The following is a 15,056-nucleotide window of genomic DNA, read 5'->3' as shown; positions in this document are numbered from 1 at the left end:
CGGCTTTCTTTCAGCGACCTAGTCATTCTTTTTAGTTTTTCAATCTTATTTCCTTGACAATACCATTTAAGCCACGCAATCTTCGTTGACTAACCAGCCATCCAACGGCATCTTTCTGCCTTTCGCAGTCCCTCATCCGGACTCCGAACCACTCCAAGGTAGATTTGCAGCTCGCGAAGTAGAAGATTTTGTCGTCAGCACTCTCTTTTTTATTACAATGCAAGGAGGACGACGTTTATGAAGGTCCGACATACCATGCTACAATATTCTCACTCCGACCCATTCAGCTCCATTCACCTAACCTCCATCAAGCCTTACATTTAAACTTACCGTTGAGCGTTCATCTATGTAACCGATATCGTAACGTAATAATGGAGAACTAACTCTTCTTCGGAGCTTCAGAGCTCTCTCCCTTCTTCTCCATGGCTCCCTCTTTTTCTCGCTCGTAGCGGAGAAGAAGGCATATACCAATGACTTCTCTGCCCCTGCTTTCCTTGTTGGTGTTTCACCACATGAAAACGCATCCTTTCTTCCAACTTATGCGGTAGGCAAATTGAACCCATGTTCGCTTGTCATGGCGAAGACTGCTCTGACCCTAGTATATAAATAGCCTCCGACGACCAATCTTCACCTGATGATAATCACACTTTTATATCACGAACAAGCATCCCATTACCATGTCGAATCCTTCAACCCGATCGGTTGCAACAGAGGCCCAAACGAGGGCTTTGAAACTCGCCTCACTCGAGTTCATTCTAGGTGATCTACCCGGACGGTGTGCAGCGTACTATCTTCGAGACCACCATCTTCAAAAAATTCTATCGATCGCTTCGCAAGCCAGGGTCAGCATTCCTTCATTCATCGAGAAACTCAAAACACTCACGTTTATGGACAGTGAATCCGTTATCCATACCCTGGGCTATAAGCGAGGAGAACCAGAGTCGACGACGACAGACTACCGAAATTGGGACCCTTCCCGAATTTCAGAGTACTCCAGAGTCCTTCAAGAGGAGGCTGCGCTGCTTCGTCGTGAAAGAGAGCATGTCCAGATCCTGCTGGAAGGCAGTGGTACGGATAGATTGCAAGTGTTGCTTCAAGACATGAGCACCCATCTGGAAGAGTTGAAGAATCACAAAAAAATGATATGGAACGATGCCGCTTGCACACAACTCGACATTCTTCGCCGGTCATATAGTGCTGTCCAATCGCACTTGACAACCAATCAAATGCTACCCGATATAGCGACTAAAATATACGATGATCTTTGCAGCCTGCGCAGTGGTGCTTCTAAGCCGCTGACCGGCAAAAACAAAAACAGAAGCAGGCCTTGGACGAAAGCGCTGTCCGAATTGCGATTCGCTGTCAGCAACTTGCAGTCCTCGGCTTGGGATATTGACCCCGAGCTACTCATTGACATACAGCAGAAGGCTGACAGGTTTTTCACTGAGACAACAGAAAGGCAGGAAGGGCCGATAAGAAAATGTCATATGGATGCATTGACGAAGGGAGACCTCGACGACCCCACTTATGGGCCGTCAGTCCTGCGTTTCTCATTAACCCGCTTGAAGGAATTAGAGAGCTATACGAAGGCAAAACGTGATGAAGTCGCCAAGATGGTGAATACTATCAACAAAGATTGGGAAGAATGTTCAGACGGCCGGAATTTCAAATGGAATGAAGTAACTACCCCCAGAGTATCTCGACAGAATGGTGAGAATCTCTTCGTTAGTGATCTTTGCAATCGGATCAGTGGACTGACTTTTTGTCTGAATATAAGTGGCCAATTCATGGTTCGGAATGTCAAGCAGTACTCCTTTCACTCAAGAAAATGCTACAGCAGATGAGCCTAGTCTTCATGACTATTTGCTTGAGCGTATGATTCCTTATATTCCCTCCAAGGTTGATTATACGCCCGATCTATCCGCACTCAAGCCTATGCCTCAAGTGGCTTTCAACTGTCTTTCGGAGCTACAGCAAGACATCAACTCGTATGCGGACACATTACCCTCCGGACAGCCCCGAAATAAAATGGTATCGTCTCAACAAGCTAAGTACAGTGCTGCTATTTCATCGGCAATGGAAGAGATTGTTGAGCGATCTAAGGCTAAGTGGGAAGAGATGGCCACACCGCTGAACGATTCCACTGTTGCTTCAGAAGGCTTGGAGGCACACAATGCCCTTACGTCTCGCGCGGCGTCCAATTACTTCACCCTCAGAGCACTTCAGACAGAACACAGTAAACCGCCAGCCACTACCAAAAACGAACACAAAGCTTGGGCGACATCCGTTCAAAGGGACAGAGAGGAGGCTAAAAAATGGGAAAGGGATGTTGAGGAATGGCATGTTTCCAGGATGGCGAACGAAAGCATTGGCGTTGGCAGTGACGGTGAAGCATCACGACAGCTCGACGCGGGTATGTTTCTCCTTTAAGGTTGATGATGCAAGACTTACGCCTTCCCAAAGTGACAACACAGATAGATGCAGCGACAGTCTCTGGTAAGTTGATAAGGAGGACTTGCGTGTATCAGCTGACTAAACAAATAACGCAGAAACGCATACAATCGCTCCTCGGCAGCTCACAGAGCTCGAAAAACTGTTCATAGCTAACGGCTTAGAACTTAATGGTAAGTTTACTCTCTAAATAAGGTCCACCTCTCTCAAAGCGTCATTCTGACAAAGGTCTAGAACAATTTGATTGGTTTGAGGAAGTGCAAACAAATCTTCCATTGCCAGAATCGGCTGCGATAACCTCCCAGTCCGGTACGCGGACAAGAGAGAAATCTGCTTCAGCAATGTCAGTCCCGTCTAGTGGTAGCACTCTATCGAATTCAGACCGGTGGAGGAAAATACGTGACTTGCCAAGTTGGAGAAAAACCGGGGTTGAATGAGGGCGTGAAAATATATACTTGGCGATAAATGCAGACCGCAATCAAGACAGAAACGATGAATGCATGACTACTTGGCCTCCCAACTTACACCACAACCGCAAGCGCCACCCTCTTTAGCTTGCGGGTTGTCTTGTAGTCTAAAGGAAGATCCAATGAGCTCGGTGGCGTGGTGAAGTGTAGCACCTAACGTCTCGCATGAGCGAATAAGTTACGGGCTATTCGGAAGCGACTAACCTTTGAGAAGACCGAACGATGTGAGATCGATGACAACTGGTATACATGCCACACCCTCTGGTTGTAAGACGCTATAATACTGATTAGAATGCCAACATTGTGATTGGTCGCCACCATGCTTCGCAAACTCACTAGTCATCGACACCTCTCTCTTCTGTCAAGTCCATAATATATTGATACCCATGACACCCACCACTTTCTACCCCCACTCTCAACGCAAGCTTACCTTGACTCAGGACCTCTAAAGGTTCACGTGAAGTGATCCTGGTCAATTGCTAATCGTACAGGCGTCAGCCTAAAGGGATTTGATGGAGAAAGTTTGCGTTGAGCTCACTTGAACAGCTTCTGGAGTGATGTTCAAAAACGCCTCTTCTGGTGGCAACAGCTTGACATCGTCGTCATAAAATCCCTCCTCTTTGATCGCTGCTAATGACGGCGCAGAGACTTTGATATTAGGCCTTGAAGGGATAGGTGGCAAATCTGGTAAACCAGAACGAGAAGAATTGTAAGCTGATGTAGTAGCTAAACGGCAAGGTTTCGGGTCGGAGCGAGGTACTCTACGTTGAAAATAGGGAGTGAGAAGAGTAGAGAAATGGCGAGGTGGAGGAAGACGTGCAAGAGAGGCTGGAAGACGAGAAGATGACGGGATGGCTGGGCGGGGAAGGAGGCGAGAGCAAGCAGTGCAGATGGAGGCCATGGTGGGGGTTGTCCGTATCTGTGTGAGTTCTTGAAGAGCAGTTGTGGGCTGAGTGACTCTTGGCTTGCGAGGCAAATGCTCGGAGACGGGCGGAGAAAAATAGCAAGGCGCGCGAGAATGTGACTAATCAACAAGTCCGCCACTCGTGAGAAACACCGTCAAATCGCCGAAGGCCATCCGGTTATCACTTGTGCCGGAGAGTGACTTCATCCACGTTTGGGAAACATTTCGTTTCTATCCATATTCCTATATCTCGACTTCTACCTTCAATTTGTACTTGAAGAACAGATATAGACGATTCAGAATATAGCTTCACAGATATGGCCTCTACTATTCAGAATATTACAAACTCTATCCCCTCTCTCGGTAGAGCGAGGCTTTTGATTAACTCTTCCGACGACGTTGTCATTGTCAGCGCTGTCAGAACACCTATTGCCAAGGTTCGTCACTGAAGACTCCACATACTATATTCAAGCTTACAAGTTCAAACACAGGCAAAGAAGGGAGGTTTCAAAGATTGCTGTCCTGAAGACCTTCTCGCCGCCGTCTTTACCGAAGCGGTGAAGCGAGGCAAAGTCAATCCATCACAAATTCAGTAAGCCTTCCCCTCCTGTAGCCTTCACCGTTCCAGGACCACTTTAATTTGTACTAATGATTGGGTTTTATTTTAGAGACGTCGCCGTGGGAAATGTGCTGCCTCCCGGTGGAGGTGCCAATGTGGCTAGAATGGCACAGCTATACGCAGGGATCCCTTACACGTGAGTGCTAGCAAACATGATTTGAACCCAGGCTGATATATAGCAGCACTCCCATCAATACCGTTAATAGACAATGTTCGTCAGGCTTGACCGCTGTTGTTCAGGTGGGTGTCCATGCGGTCGATATCTGCATAACCCATGTTGACGAAGGCATTATTTCAGATCGCCAACGAAATCAAGGCTGGAGAGATTGACATTGGTATCGGCAAGTACTTTGACCTATCTTGGCGTATTCTGAATGCTGATACTGCATGCAGGCGCCGGTGTTGAACACATGACCGCTCATTACGGTGCTGGCGTTCTCCCTGAGAAGATGTCCGAAGAAATTCTCTCCAACCCAGAGTCAGCAGACTGTCTCACTCCCATGGGCATCACCTCTGAAAACGTTGCTAAGCAATACAACATTTCACGAGACGTACAAGATACTTTTGCTGCGAACAGTTTTGGCAAGGCTGCTGCTGCTCAGAAGGCTGGTAAATTCAAAGAGGAAATTGTCCCCGTCAAGGTGAATGTTATTCCACCATAGCGCAGCGTCGCGAAGAATTATCACTGATCGGTTCCTCTCCAGGTGCGGTGGACTGATCCTAAGACTAACGACGAAAAAGAAATCATTATAGATTCTGATGAAGGCATCCGAGAAGGTGTGACTGCAGAGTCTCTTGCCAAGCTCAAACCAGCATTTGCCAAGGACGGCAGCACTCATGCCGGCAATGCGTCCCAGGTGTCCGATGGCGCAGCTGCTGTCATCCTTGCCAGGCGTTCGGTCGCTCAAAAGTTGGGATTGCCAATTTTGGGCAAGTTTGTCATCTCTGCCGTCGTTGGTGTACCTCCTAAACTCATGGGGTGAGTTGGAAATGAGATGTTATGTCTGTTCAAGCTAACATCATTTGCAGTATTGGCCCCGCATTTGCTATCCCCAAGGTCCTTGAGAAGGCTGGCATATCCAAGGATGATGTCGACTTCTTTGAGATCAACGAAGTGCGTTTCCTCTGTTGATGGTAACCAGCCAACTTCCTGACGCGCTGCTCTATCAGGCCTTCGCATCTCAAGCAGTCATGTCCATCCAACACCTCCATATTCCTTTCGAAATTGTCAATCCTGTCGGTGGCGCCATCGCTATTGGTCACCCCTTGGGCTGCACGGGCGCCAGACAGATCGCCACAGCATTTTCTGAGGCCAAACGTGAAAAGAAGAAGATTTTTGTGACGAGCATGTGTATCGGAAGCGGTATGGTAAGTTTTGGTATGATGCACAAGGAAGGTGATCTATTGCTAATTTGTTGAAGGGTATGGCTGCTGTCTTTGTTAACGAGCAATAAGTTACGTCGTCACCTATTTTTGAGTTGAAACTGTGGCGGTCGTTGTACAATTCTTTCCCGATGCATGTGTATCCATACTCCTATCCATTCCCGGTTCCTATCTCTAGCACATGCGATGATTGGGTGGCCCAAGCTGAGTAGCGATGGTTAAAAACCGCTAGCGTTCACATAGGTGCGAGGGTGCATGTGACGGTCGAGGATTTTGGTTGTTGACTGCGTTGTCGCATTAATGTCGTTTCAATGATCAATTTGACATCCTATATGAACAGCCTCCCTATACCCAAGCCTATGAAGACTATTCCTTGATCAGCATATTTGTATCGCCATACACACCATTTTCAACCGATTCAACTCACCAGTTCCAACCAACGCTGTGATTTTCCCCGCCACGACTGGTGCACCTTGCGGCCGTATCCGCTTGAAGGCTCCTTGTTGATTGGCTTGTACCAGCGCGTACGTTCCGATGCCAGTGAATGCTGCGGCCCCAGTAAGACGACATGTTCTAAAGCCCAAGATCAGCTTAAATACAATGGGGCACACACACGCAAGGAACGATAGCAAGATAGGCATACAGGCAGTCTTTACCAGGAAACGCGCGTTTGTCTGCGGTATCTAATGCTGTGGACGACATGGACGGCGAATTGTGAGTGTTAAAGCCTTGGGGTATAATCAGTATGGTAAGTTTGAGACAAGAAGGGTTATTAAGAACGAAAAAGACAGCGAGCAATGCAAGGAAAGGCAGAAATTATTAAAAAAGAAACAAATGAATCATGGCCGACGGACAATGCCGAGCAACAGGGTCGTCCTTTTTTCTTCTCCGTCAGGTGCCTCGACAACATTTCTTTATTATGATGTTATTGAACGAATGAGCCACCCCTTTGTTTGGCTCTGCCCCCTCTCCTTTACACGGTCATTGTATACTGAGCATGTCCTTATAATAGATTTTCAGAATTCCACCGACACTATCAAATGTGGATTCACAGATATTCGCCAATCGTTCAGTTTCTCCTGGTACTTGCGCTTGTCCCACTAAACTGTTGGTCTTTGCCGCCGCACCTACCCAAACCTCAGTTACCTGGCAAGCTTGTGCCATTCTCAAGGCTACATGAATGCCCTTCCCTTCCTTCCAGAGCTTATCCGACAGTTGCCAAGGATGTGTAAGCTGTTTGTTTCTGCTGTTCAAGGTGGACTTGGTTAACCATTACATGCGCGTACCAGCCGACCAGATGATTTCAGAGTCGTAATGGCTTTGGGAGACAGCATAACAGCTGGTCTCCTTGCACGCGGATCTCGATCATCTAGTGCATCTTCTGCTCCTTCCCAGGTGGACCCACAGAGGCCTTTGCTCCCTTTCCTCGATATCCAAGAATACCGCGGACTCTCTTATCCAATTGGTTCTGATCCTGGGGCCATTACAATTCCTGAGATCCTTCGGCACTTCTCGCCATCGGCAAAAGAAATACCTGGAAGCTCCAAAGGGAAGCATCCTCCAGTAACATGTTTAAATGGGTGGGGTATCAAAGGGTGTGCGGAGAGACCGGAAGAAGATGGGTTGAATGCCGCTGTTTCAGGAAGCGTCAGTTCCGGTTTATTGCGACAGGTAGAAGGTGAGTATTTTTCCAACCTTCGAAAGGTAGCTGTGGTTGACATGTCAATAAGATTTCATCCTACCTAGATTAAAGGACATGGAAATCAGGAAAGAAGATTGGAAGTTTGTCAATCTCGGCATAGGGGCGAATGACATCGTATGTAGCAGCATCTCGTTGTTCTGTCGCCTGAGGCTGAAGTTTACAGTGTTCTTTCTGTCTATATTGTAAACGATTGATCTTGTTATCTAGTTTCAAGCTAAATTCCTTTCTATATAGCAAATATGACCGACATCGACTTCAATGGTTCCCCGAAACGGTTTGCGAAAGATATCAAACGTGCTGTTAACGCGCTACGGAAGAACGTCCGTAAGTGCTTGCCACAACTAGGCCGTCTATCTGTTGCTGATTAGGTGCATCAGCCAATATTATAATTAACATTAGTAAGGATTCAACCCCAATCTTATGTAGTCGAGCTTCTGACCATACCTCAGTCGGACTCTTCCGTGTGTCAGCGATATATAAACTTACCCTCAAAGACCCTTATTGTCAGCCGCCTCTCTTCCCATATCCTATTCCTCATTTTCCCCTTGGATGCTCCTGTGCACTCTTACCAGGACCCACTGGGGATTGGACCAGACAAAAGATGGATGAATTAGGAGAGGCCTACGATGAGGCTGTCTTGGAAATTGTCAGGGAGTGGGAGAAAGAAGATGACGAGCACTTCGGAGCCATCTGGTACGCTACTATTTGCGCCTGTGGTACAATAATTGATCACGTCATGCTAGGCAACCTGGGACAGCCATTGATCTCCCGAACTATCCCATAACTGCTCTCTCCCCTATTGACTGCTTCCATCCGTCTGAAGCATCTCATCAGAGGATGGCAGCTGGGATATGGAATAGGCTCACTCTCAGTCTTGTGCGTTTGTTACTCAGCCTATGGCAGATCAAAGAGCTTATAGCGTTTAACTTGCAGGAAGAAAAGTACTTACCAATCAGCTGGGATGATGAAATCATGGTACGATGCCTTGAAGAAGATGACCGAGTATCTGTAGGAATGGTTTCCGAATCATTTCGAGGCGCTTCCTAGACAAATGAACGTTGTGACGTATCATGTCAGCTGACATCTCTTGCATACTTGCGCTGTCAAAGAGCGACGAGTACTTGTTGTACTAAATGCTATTAAATCTTTCGTGAATGCAATCTTGTGACTCCTAAACATATTCGATGGCTTTTATGATTACAATGCGGAAGTTGAATTCAGAAGGGCCTATGTAGTCTAAACATAGAACCCCAACACAATCACAACAATGCTTCTCTTCATCCCACACGACCCGAACCATATATGCTTAAAAAACCTCTACACGTCACTCAGGCGCGCGAAATTGAACGGCACCTTTTTCACTTTCGCGCCACATCTTTTCCGCATGCCCAATCATGGTCCACCTCCTCTCAAGCCCTAACAGGTTTCTCTGGTCCTCCGGAAGAGCGTCGATGGCGCACACCGCGCTGAAGCTCCGCGATTCGTGAGGATCGTAACGCCTCATGAGAGACAAGGTCTTGCGATCATTCGATAATGCAATGAACTTTGGCTCACAATACCCTGTCTGACGGATAAAGGGACAGAAGTATGTCGCAAAAGGTTGAAGGTCACTGTAAATGAACGGTGAAGGGGTACTGCAGGAGGGTCGGGGCGGACCCAGATTGATGGCGCAGGTCTGGGGGAGGGCGCGAAGTTGTGGTCGTGATTCTTTATCCAGGGCAGCATTCGCTTCGCCATTCCAACCAGGATGCTCTTCGGAAGTCAAATTCCGTCCTTGCTCAGCTTGTACTGGTACATTGACTTTCAATGTTTCGGCTGCAGTCGCTAAAGTTTTTGCATTGCCATCATTGTCCAAAACAGTCTGGCGCAGCCACTCAAGAACATCGGCTGACGGAATTGATGGGGCCTCGGTTTGGTTCTCTCCTTCCATTTGGTTTTCACTTGTCTCTGTGAGAGTGGGCAATCTTTTGGACAAAAAAGTTCTCTTTTGCGCATTGGCGCCAGTACGAACTGTCTCATTCCCAACATGAGATCTAATACCCATATCAAGAGCGTACGCGTACTTAGCCTTAAACAAGTTTTTTCTCCTCTTTATCTTTTTCTTGGGCGGCCGCTGAGTAGTATTCCAGAGGGTCGATCTTGATGCTGATTTATGTTGAGAATAATCAGCAAGGACATTTTGAAACCTAGTGTACGGGCTCTTCCGACCGTGTTGGAGTGCAGATTCAGGAACAGACTCTATTAAATGAGATGAAACCTGGTAATCGTGGTGATGTAACTTAGGAATATCCTCATATCTGTGCAAGCTACTGGGCAGAAAATCATGCGCCAAAAGCCTCTTTTTTCGTGGAGAAGGCACCACTCTCCGATCGTGGGGATTGCACCTGTTCATTCTGTCATATCCCCGACCGCGATGAGTGCGCTTATCGGATGGATCATGAAGATGGCCGTAGACAAGGGGATGAAGGTCGTGATCATATTCTGTCAGCTTGCGTTTGTTGACAAAAGCATCACGGGCATAGCCGACGGCGTTCCAGCGGGAAGGCTGCAAAGACAGTGGATGGGCTGGGTGTGAAGAGGCAACGGTGGGAATGTAGGCAGGCGCGAGGGAAAGTTCTTCACGGACGAGCTACACCAAGGGTAGTGCTGTAAATTCATGTTCCTAAATATGAGTGAGCAAAGGCAAGGACGTACGAGGATGTCTCTGGTCGAGGCTGCATTAACGCCCCTACTATTGATTTCAGAGTATCTGGCTTTGAATTCACTGGTAGAAGAAACAAAAAGATGACTGTTCTTGTTCTAACTTAGTCAGCTCCCATTTGGAGTTTGACTGAGTATGGTAAGTTATCGTTACTCACAACAATGATCAACACGTCTTCTGCCTGACGTTGAGAGGGGAACTGCATAGTGGTCATTACAAGACCCGGGAGGTGTCTAAGAGGTTGGTACATCGTAAACTCCAGCTGTACTATATTAGCTTCCATACCTGAATGGTGGCAGATTCTACTCACTCCTCGCTCTACTCCGAAAGAATACAATATTTCGCATATCCCTTCCTTGCCCAGCTCTTCCTTGATGCCAGATATATAAAGGGCATTGGGTTGGATATAGACATCTTTTCTGAGCGCAGAACTGTACCGTACGGCTAGACGTGTTTGGTGAGGGAACTGAAGTTCTGGGTACCAACCTGGGCCACCATAATCGGCATAGTAGGCTGGGAGGCGAATGAGGACGTTATCAGGATATCTGTTGACCCTGGGGTGCTGCATTTGGTAGTGACAATAAAGAGGACTGTGAAATGAGGATGAAAGAAGAAGGAAGAAAAGACAGAAATCAATGCAAGAAATAGTGGAGGAAGGAAGAAGTGAGGAAAGAAGCCGCGATGGGGAAGTGGTCAGTGCGAAGCCAGACGATACCGAAAGGAGGGTTGCAGGCTAAAAACCACGCCAGGGCTTACGCACGCTACGGTGATACATGCACTCTCTCACCGTTACAGGTCAGGCTCCTTCTGCATCAGCTCAGGCATCATTCGAACTACTTTGCCCTCATTCTTAGCGTGTTTTTGAAGCCTAATACGATTGTCAGGCGGCCGCCTAAGTACGGTAAAAGATAATGCGGCTCACTTTTCTAGAAGAGGCGTCCCCTTCCATCGTGCAGGGGGATCTCGCTTTTTCACCGACCAGTAGAAGATATCCCAGTCAGGCTCATCCAAAAGCTGAAGAAAAAAGTCAGCCGCAGTGTTCGGGAAAATCACTTTGCAAACACGAGATGATCCCACCTTGTCGAATTGTTTCATCTCCTCAAAGTCCATATTTGGCAGCTCATCTCTGGCAAATGTTGACAGAATAAGATCCGTCTCCAGCGTACCCCTCTTACGAGTCTGATAAATCAATCTCGCTCGAAGTGTCTTCTCGTCCTCGCCAGTGCGATCCAAAGGTTCGGGTAGGGGCCATTCTTCTGAGTTGGAGGGGAGAGAGTTATTTGCATGAGCAAGTTCGGGGTCTGAAAAAGGGAGAGGAAAGGGATCGGCAGTGGGGGATTTGAAGATGGTGTTTGTGGTCGAAATGGATCTCAAGGACGGAGGAGCAGGGCGCACGACGCGGGCCACACGAGGAAGAGCTCGAAGTACTGACATTCGTGAGATGGGCGTGGAGCAACAGGCCTTTGAACGTGTTATTAAACGTATCCAGACTATATGGATAGTGGAAGTAAAGAGTCGACCTGTAATTATTATTCGGACTTATCGACTTCAAGCAAGAAATCACAACTACTGAACTTGGAACTTGATGATTACGAAATCATGGCCGGGTGATATCGGATCTGTCCGAGAGAGAGGCCTTATTTTGTCCGTCATCACTCATGGGACAGCATCCGTGGGAAATTCTGGCCCCAGGAACAAAGTGGAGTATGTCACCGTTTCTGCGAACTGTGGTCTGTGGGATGGCGTCAGTGAGCGGTGCAGCCACGAATTTGAGGGCTGGGCATGTAGAATAGTTCACACATATAAAGGCGGATTATCCATTTCTTCATGTCGTTCACCACCATCACTCAAATACAGCAAGCATTACTAGACCACCATGGACCAGAAATCAGTAAAAGACGTAGCCCAAGACTTGGCGACTAAGTTTGTCTCTCTCGACAAGTGAGTACAGATTCTTCTTTGTCGCTCCACTATTACTACCCGTCGAATGGCGACTTGACCTAAAGTAAAAGCGCTGTGCTGACGGATTACCATGAAGGGTCGAATTTGACTCCGCTATCAACCAATACTTCGATGTAAGACATGATTGTTTTACCTCAAGGGAGCGAAACTTACTATTATAATAGGCCAATTGCAAGCAAACCTCACGCCTCGCAGAAGTCCAAGGAGTCTCCAGGATAAAAAAGCTGGCCGCTTTGGAAGCCGCAGTTGCTTCCGACTCTCACTTGGCAGGGAATGTCAATTATGATCCCAAGTTAGTATCTCTTTTCCTGGCTGTCTACACATTGTGCATTGCTTACAGGCAATGCAGAGACGAAACCATCAGGTTTTCTTGGGAACGCACATTCAGACCTCCGGCTATTCCTTCGGTCATTCCTCTTTCTCACTGGGCCAATCATCATCTCGAAAAGGTTGCACTCAAGTCCACATGGGATTCACAGTTGCACATGAACGCTGCACGTGATGAGGAGGGCGAGACGAAGCTGTACGTGACAAAAGTAGGGCCTACAAAGAGAAGGGATACGACTTGGTTTGAGGACATTCTGTGGGTGCTTTTTGTATTATCTATTATCCTTTAATGATTTGCCTAATTGACAATACTATAGCCCATTCTTTCTTATCCGCCCAATTATAAGCTTCTTCTTCATCCTTGCGTCCGATGTCTATAGCATCATCTCCAGACATCCTGTCGCCGAAGAAGGCCAGCTAGAAGCTTCCCTGTCAATCGTCTCAGAGTTATTCGGTTGTGATACCTCTGTAGACAAAGGCATTGCCGCCAAGAGGATAATTACTTGGCCAGTCTATTTGTGAGCAATGCCTCTATAAAAATGTGCACTTTTAACGTCATTGATAGCCTATTCGGTTTGTTCGGCCTCTTAATCAGTTCCGTCCAGTCCAGCATACACTTCGTCCACGACACTCTGCATCTCGACAGCAACCCTATTGCTCAGCTTGTGTCTGTTTTCGAAGATTACGCTCTCCGCTTATTTAACATCATCTACCCCAATGTTCGGCACATTGTACTCTCTTCTGTCAATGTCGCGGAAAACACTGCTAAAGCATATGGCGTACCAGCGGAGGAGTATCATGAACTTGCTGAGAGGAAAGTAGGAGAGGCTGTGAAATGGCTTGGGAGAGCCACCGAAGCACAAAGCTCTCGGAATGAGGCATCAGGGACCCGCCGTAACCCCCAGGCTCCTGGGGCTCCTTCTTATGCCGAAGCTGTGAAGGAGTAGATTGATGATCAAAGCAATTCGACATTATGAAGCCCCATGAGTAGACTATTACGCTACCATGACAAGTAGATGTAGTTTTAGGAAAGTCTGAACAACACCATGTATGATACAAGTGATGACTGATAAACAAATGTTTTATATGAAATATTCTTAATCTAATCTTCTTTTGATGAGCGTTGACGGGTACACGAGAGCAGTCTAATAAGTGACGGCGGTAGCCCACGATTTCTTCTGATGACCTGCCCATTCCGGAAACTTGCCCGCCCTATGATGTGCTGCGCTACTTGTAGTATTTATTAGCAGGATTTGCGAACCGATAATAGTCCTGTTTTTTCATGACAAAATAGAAACGCGTGGTCAACAGAGGTGAAGCACATGACGTTTGGCAGTGTCCGGGGAAGTATCAGCCGGGCGGATCATCCAGTTCTGGTGTGTCACGATGATGTTTCTTATTTACAGCGCTTGTGTATATCGTCGGAATCGGGTTGACCGGGTGACCATGAACCCGCTGGTGTATATGTAGCCCAAACCATATGTTCGCTGCTTCAATCCTACTCCCTCAACCATCCTGACCGAGCCCCGAATCCATCATGTTCTTTCGCCTCCGTCGCTTCGGGCTTCTCCATCGCCCTCGTTCACCTACCGCCTGCATTAGTCCCATTTCATATTCCTTCGCTTCCCCTTCTCACCTCAATTTCTCCGGCAAGTTCCGTATATGCTCGCGTCCTCTTCATCAATCGTCTGCTGCTCTGAAGCTGTCCCCTTTCAAGCTGCACGATATCGGCGAAGGTATTACAGAAGTCGAAATTCTCAAATGGCACGTTACAGATGGTCAAGCCGTTGAGGAGTTTGATGCTCTCTGTGAAGTCCAAAGCGATAAGAGTGTGTAAGTTGTGGTCGTACCGTGTCCATTCAAAGGCTGAGCTGATCTATTCTGCAACAAAAAGGGTTGAACTGACTTCTCACGCGAAAGGCATAGTCAGGGATATCAAAACTGACCCGGGGCATATGGTCAAGGTTGGTACAGTGCTTTGCGTGATCGAGACGGACGAGCCTAGTGAGGACGCTGCAGAAGACGATCTACAAGCCCCGCCTCAATTGGACAATGCCCAAGACAGTGTTGAAGATAATACCAAATCACCGACACTAGGAGTGCAACCGCAGAAGCTTTCAGGCCAGGACGAAATCAGAGCGCATGAAAGCGCAACTGTTGCGCAAGCAGAAGATCTGAGCGAGGAGCTTGAACGAGCCTCTGAGCGTGAATCTCCTCCTCCTACCCCTTCAGCATCCCGACGAAAGCATCCGCTGGCTGACGCAGACAAAGACGAAGACGACCGTTTCTCGGAAACAGAGACCCTATTCCGAGCACATGATGCCTCCATGGACGCTTCGGGCCCAACTAAATTATCTGGCGAAGCTGCCATTTTACCAAGTGCTTCACGCCGGGAGCCTGAGCAATATACAGGCCCTGTACCGGAACGGCGTTCTCAACCTGTGGGAGATCGTGAAAGGGCAGTTATCAAAGCGGCCCCTGCCGTGCGCACACTTGCTCTCAGACTCGGGATAGACCTTTCCCAAGTGACACCATCGGGC

General features: G+C 47.7%; 9 protein-coding genes across 9 annotated transcripts in view; 5 read left to right on the top strand and 4 right to left on the bottom strand.

Annotated features, from left to right (window-relative positions):
• The first annotated feature begins 64 nt into the window (after positions 1-64).
• On the top strand, positions 65-2,965 carry CNA04715 (hypothetical protein). The gene is made up of 7 exons (XM_024656090.1): positions 65-544; positions 611-842; positions 896-1,710; positions 1,778-2,413; positions 2,464-2,496; positions 2,550-2,624; positions 2,686-2,965. The coding sequence occupies exons 3-7, from the start codon at positions 1,101-1,103 to the stop codon at positions 2,886-2,888; spliced, it is 1,557 nt and encodes a 518-aa protein (XP_024514162.1). The 5' UTR covers positions 65-544; positions 611-842; positions 896-1,100; the 3' UTR covers positions 2,889-2,965.
• CNA04710 (expressed protein) lies at positions 2,587-3,900 on the bottom strand. Its single transcript, XM_024656279.1, has 5 exons — positions 3,457-3,900; positions 3,255-3,397; positions 3,123-3,193; positions 2,860-3,071; positions 2,587-2,781 (listed from the first exon to the last, which is right to left on the bottom strand). Exons 1-4 carry the CDS (start codon positions 3,817-3,819, stop codon positions 2,956-2,958), a joined length of 693 nt encoding a protein of 230 aa, XP_024511938.1. The 5' UTR covers positions 3,820-3,900; the 3' UTR covers positions 2,587-2,781; positions 2,860-2,955.
• A 146-nt stretch (positions 3,901-4,046) lies between these two features.
• On the top strand, positions 4,047-5,974 carry CNA04700 (acetyl-CoA C-acyltransferase, putative). Its single transcript, XM_566859.2, has 10 exons — positions 4,047-4,259; positions 4,314-4,414; positions 4,491-4,577; positions 4,624-4,681; positions 4,740-4,782; positions 4,835-5,082; positions 5,146-5,420; positions 5,471-5,555; positions 5,612-5,809; positions 5,863-5,974. The coding sequence occupies exons 1-10, from the start codon at positions 4,140-4,142 to the stop codon at positions 5,893-5,895; spliced, it is 1,248 nt and encodes a 415-aa protein (XP_566859.1). The 5' UTR covers positions 4,047-4,139; the 3' UTR covers positions 5,896-5,974.
• Positions 5,458-6,610, bottom strand: CNA04695 (hypothetical protein). The gene is made up of 3 exons (XM_024656089.1): positions 6,468-6,610; positions 6,252-6,397; positions 5,458-6,190 (listed from the first exon to the last, which is right to left on the bottom strand). Exons 1-3 carry the CDS (start codon positions 6,524-6,526, stop codon positions 6,153-6,155), a joined length of 243 nt encoding a protein of 80 aa, XP_024514161.1. The 5' UTR covers positions 6,527-6,610; the 3' UTR covers positions 5,458-6,152.
• Positions 6,611-6,757: 147 nt separating this feature from the next.
• Positions 6,758-8,698, top strand: CNA04690 (expressed protein). The gene is made up of 9 exons (XM_566857.2): positions 6,758-7,052; positions 7,114-7,502; positions 7,555-7,640; positions 7,690-7,708; positions 7,761-7,850; positions 7,904-7,924; positions 7,976-8,219; positions 8,270-8,402; positions 8,460-8,698. The coding sequence occupies exons 1-9, from the start codon at positions 6,865-6,867 to the stop codon at positions 8,571-8,573; spliced, it is 1,284 nt and encodes a 427-aa protein (XP_566857.1). The 5' UTR covers positions 6,758-6,864; the 3' UTR covers positions 8,574-8,698.
• CNA04685 (hypothetical protein) lies at positions 7,617-10,877 on the bottom strand. The gene is made up of 5 exons (XM_024656088.1): positions 10,538-10,877; positions 10,385-10,489; positions 10,221-10,325; positions 8,393-10,155; positions 7,617-8,343 (listed from the first exon to the last, which is right to left on the bottom strand). The coding sequence occupies exons 1-4, from the start codon at positions 10,793-10,795 to the stop codon at positions 8,851-8,853; spliced, it is 1,773 nt and encodes a 590-aa protein (XP_024514160.1). The 5' UTR covers positions 10,796-10,877; the 3' UTR covers positions 7,617-8,343; positions 8,393-8,850.
• Positions 10,878-10,923: 46 nt separating this feature from the next.
• On the bottom strand, positions 10,924-11,764 carry CNA04680 (mitochondrion protein, putative). The gene is made up of 3 exons (XM_566854.2): positions 11,305-11,764; positions 11,150-11,241; positions 10,924-11,095 (listed from the first exon to the last, which is right to left on the bottom strand). The coding sequence occupies exons 1-3, from the start codon at positions 11,659-11,661 to the stop codon at positions 11,017-11,019; spliced, it is 528 nt and encodes a 175-aa protein (XP_566854.1). The 5' UTR covers positions 11,662-11,764; the 3' UTR covers positions 10,924-11,016.
• A 228-nt stretch (positions 11,765-11,992) lies between these two features.
• Positions 11,993-13,602, top strand: CNA04670 (expressed protein). Its single transcript, XM_566849.2, has 6 exons — positions 11,993-12,168; positions 12,266-12,302; positions 12,354-12,481; positions 12,539-12,772; positions 12,834-13,034; positions 13,082-13,602. Exons 1-6 carry the CDS (start codon positions 12,104-12,106, stop codon positions 13,461-13,463), a joined length of 1,047 nt encoding a protein of 348 aa, XP_566849.1. The 5' UTR covers positions 11,993-12,103; the 3' UTR covers positions 13,464-13,602.
• Positions 13,603-13,863: 261 nt separating this feature from the next.
• The window catches only part of CNA04660 (tricarboxylic acid cycle-related protein, putative), a 2,404-nt gene continuing 1,211 nt past the window's right edge, over positions 13,864-15,056 (top strand). Inside the window, exons 1-2 of the mRNA XM_566847.2 lie at positions 13,864-14,349; positions 14,411-15,056. The exon at positions 14,411-15,056 is cut by the window's right edge and continues 215 nt beyond it. Of these exons, the coding sequence (XP_566847.1) occupies positions 14,054-14,349; positions 14,411-15,056 (942 nt within the window). The 5' untranslated portion in view covers positions 13,864-14,053. The remainder of the gene's footprint in view (positions 14,350-14,410) is intronic.

Source organism: Cryptococcus neoformans, chromosome 1 (genome assembly GCF_000091045.1).
Source record: "Cryptococcus neoformans var. neoformans JEC21 chromosome 1, complete sequence".
NCBI lineage: Eukaryota > Fungi > Basidiomycota > Tremellomycetes > Tremellales > Cryptococcaceae > Cryptococcus > Cryptococcus deneoformans.
The sequence above is the reverse complement of the archived record's forward strand: the minus strand, read 5'-3'. Positions and strand labels throughout refer to the sequence as shown.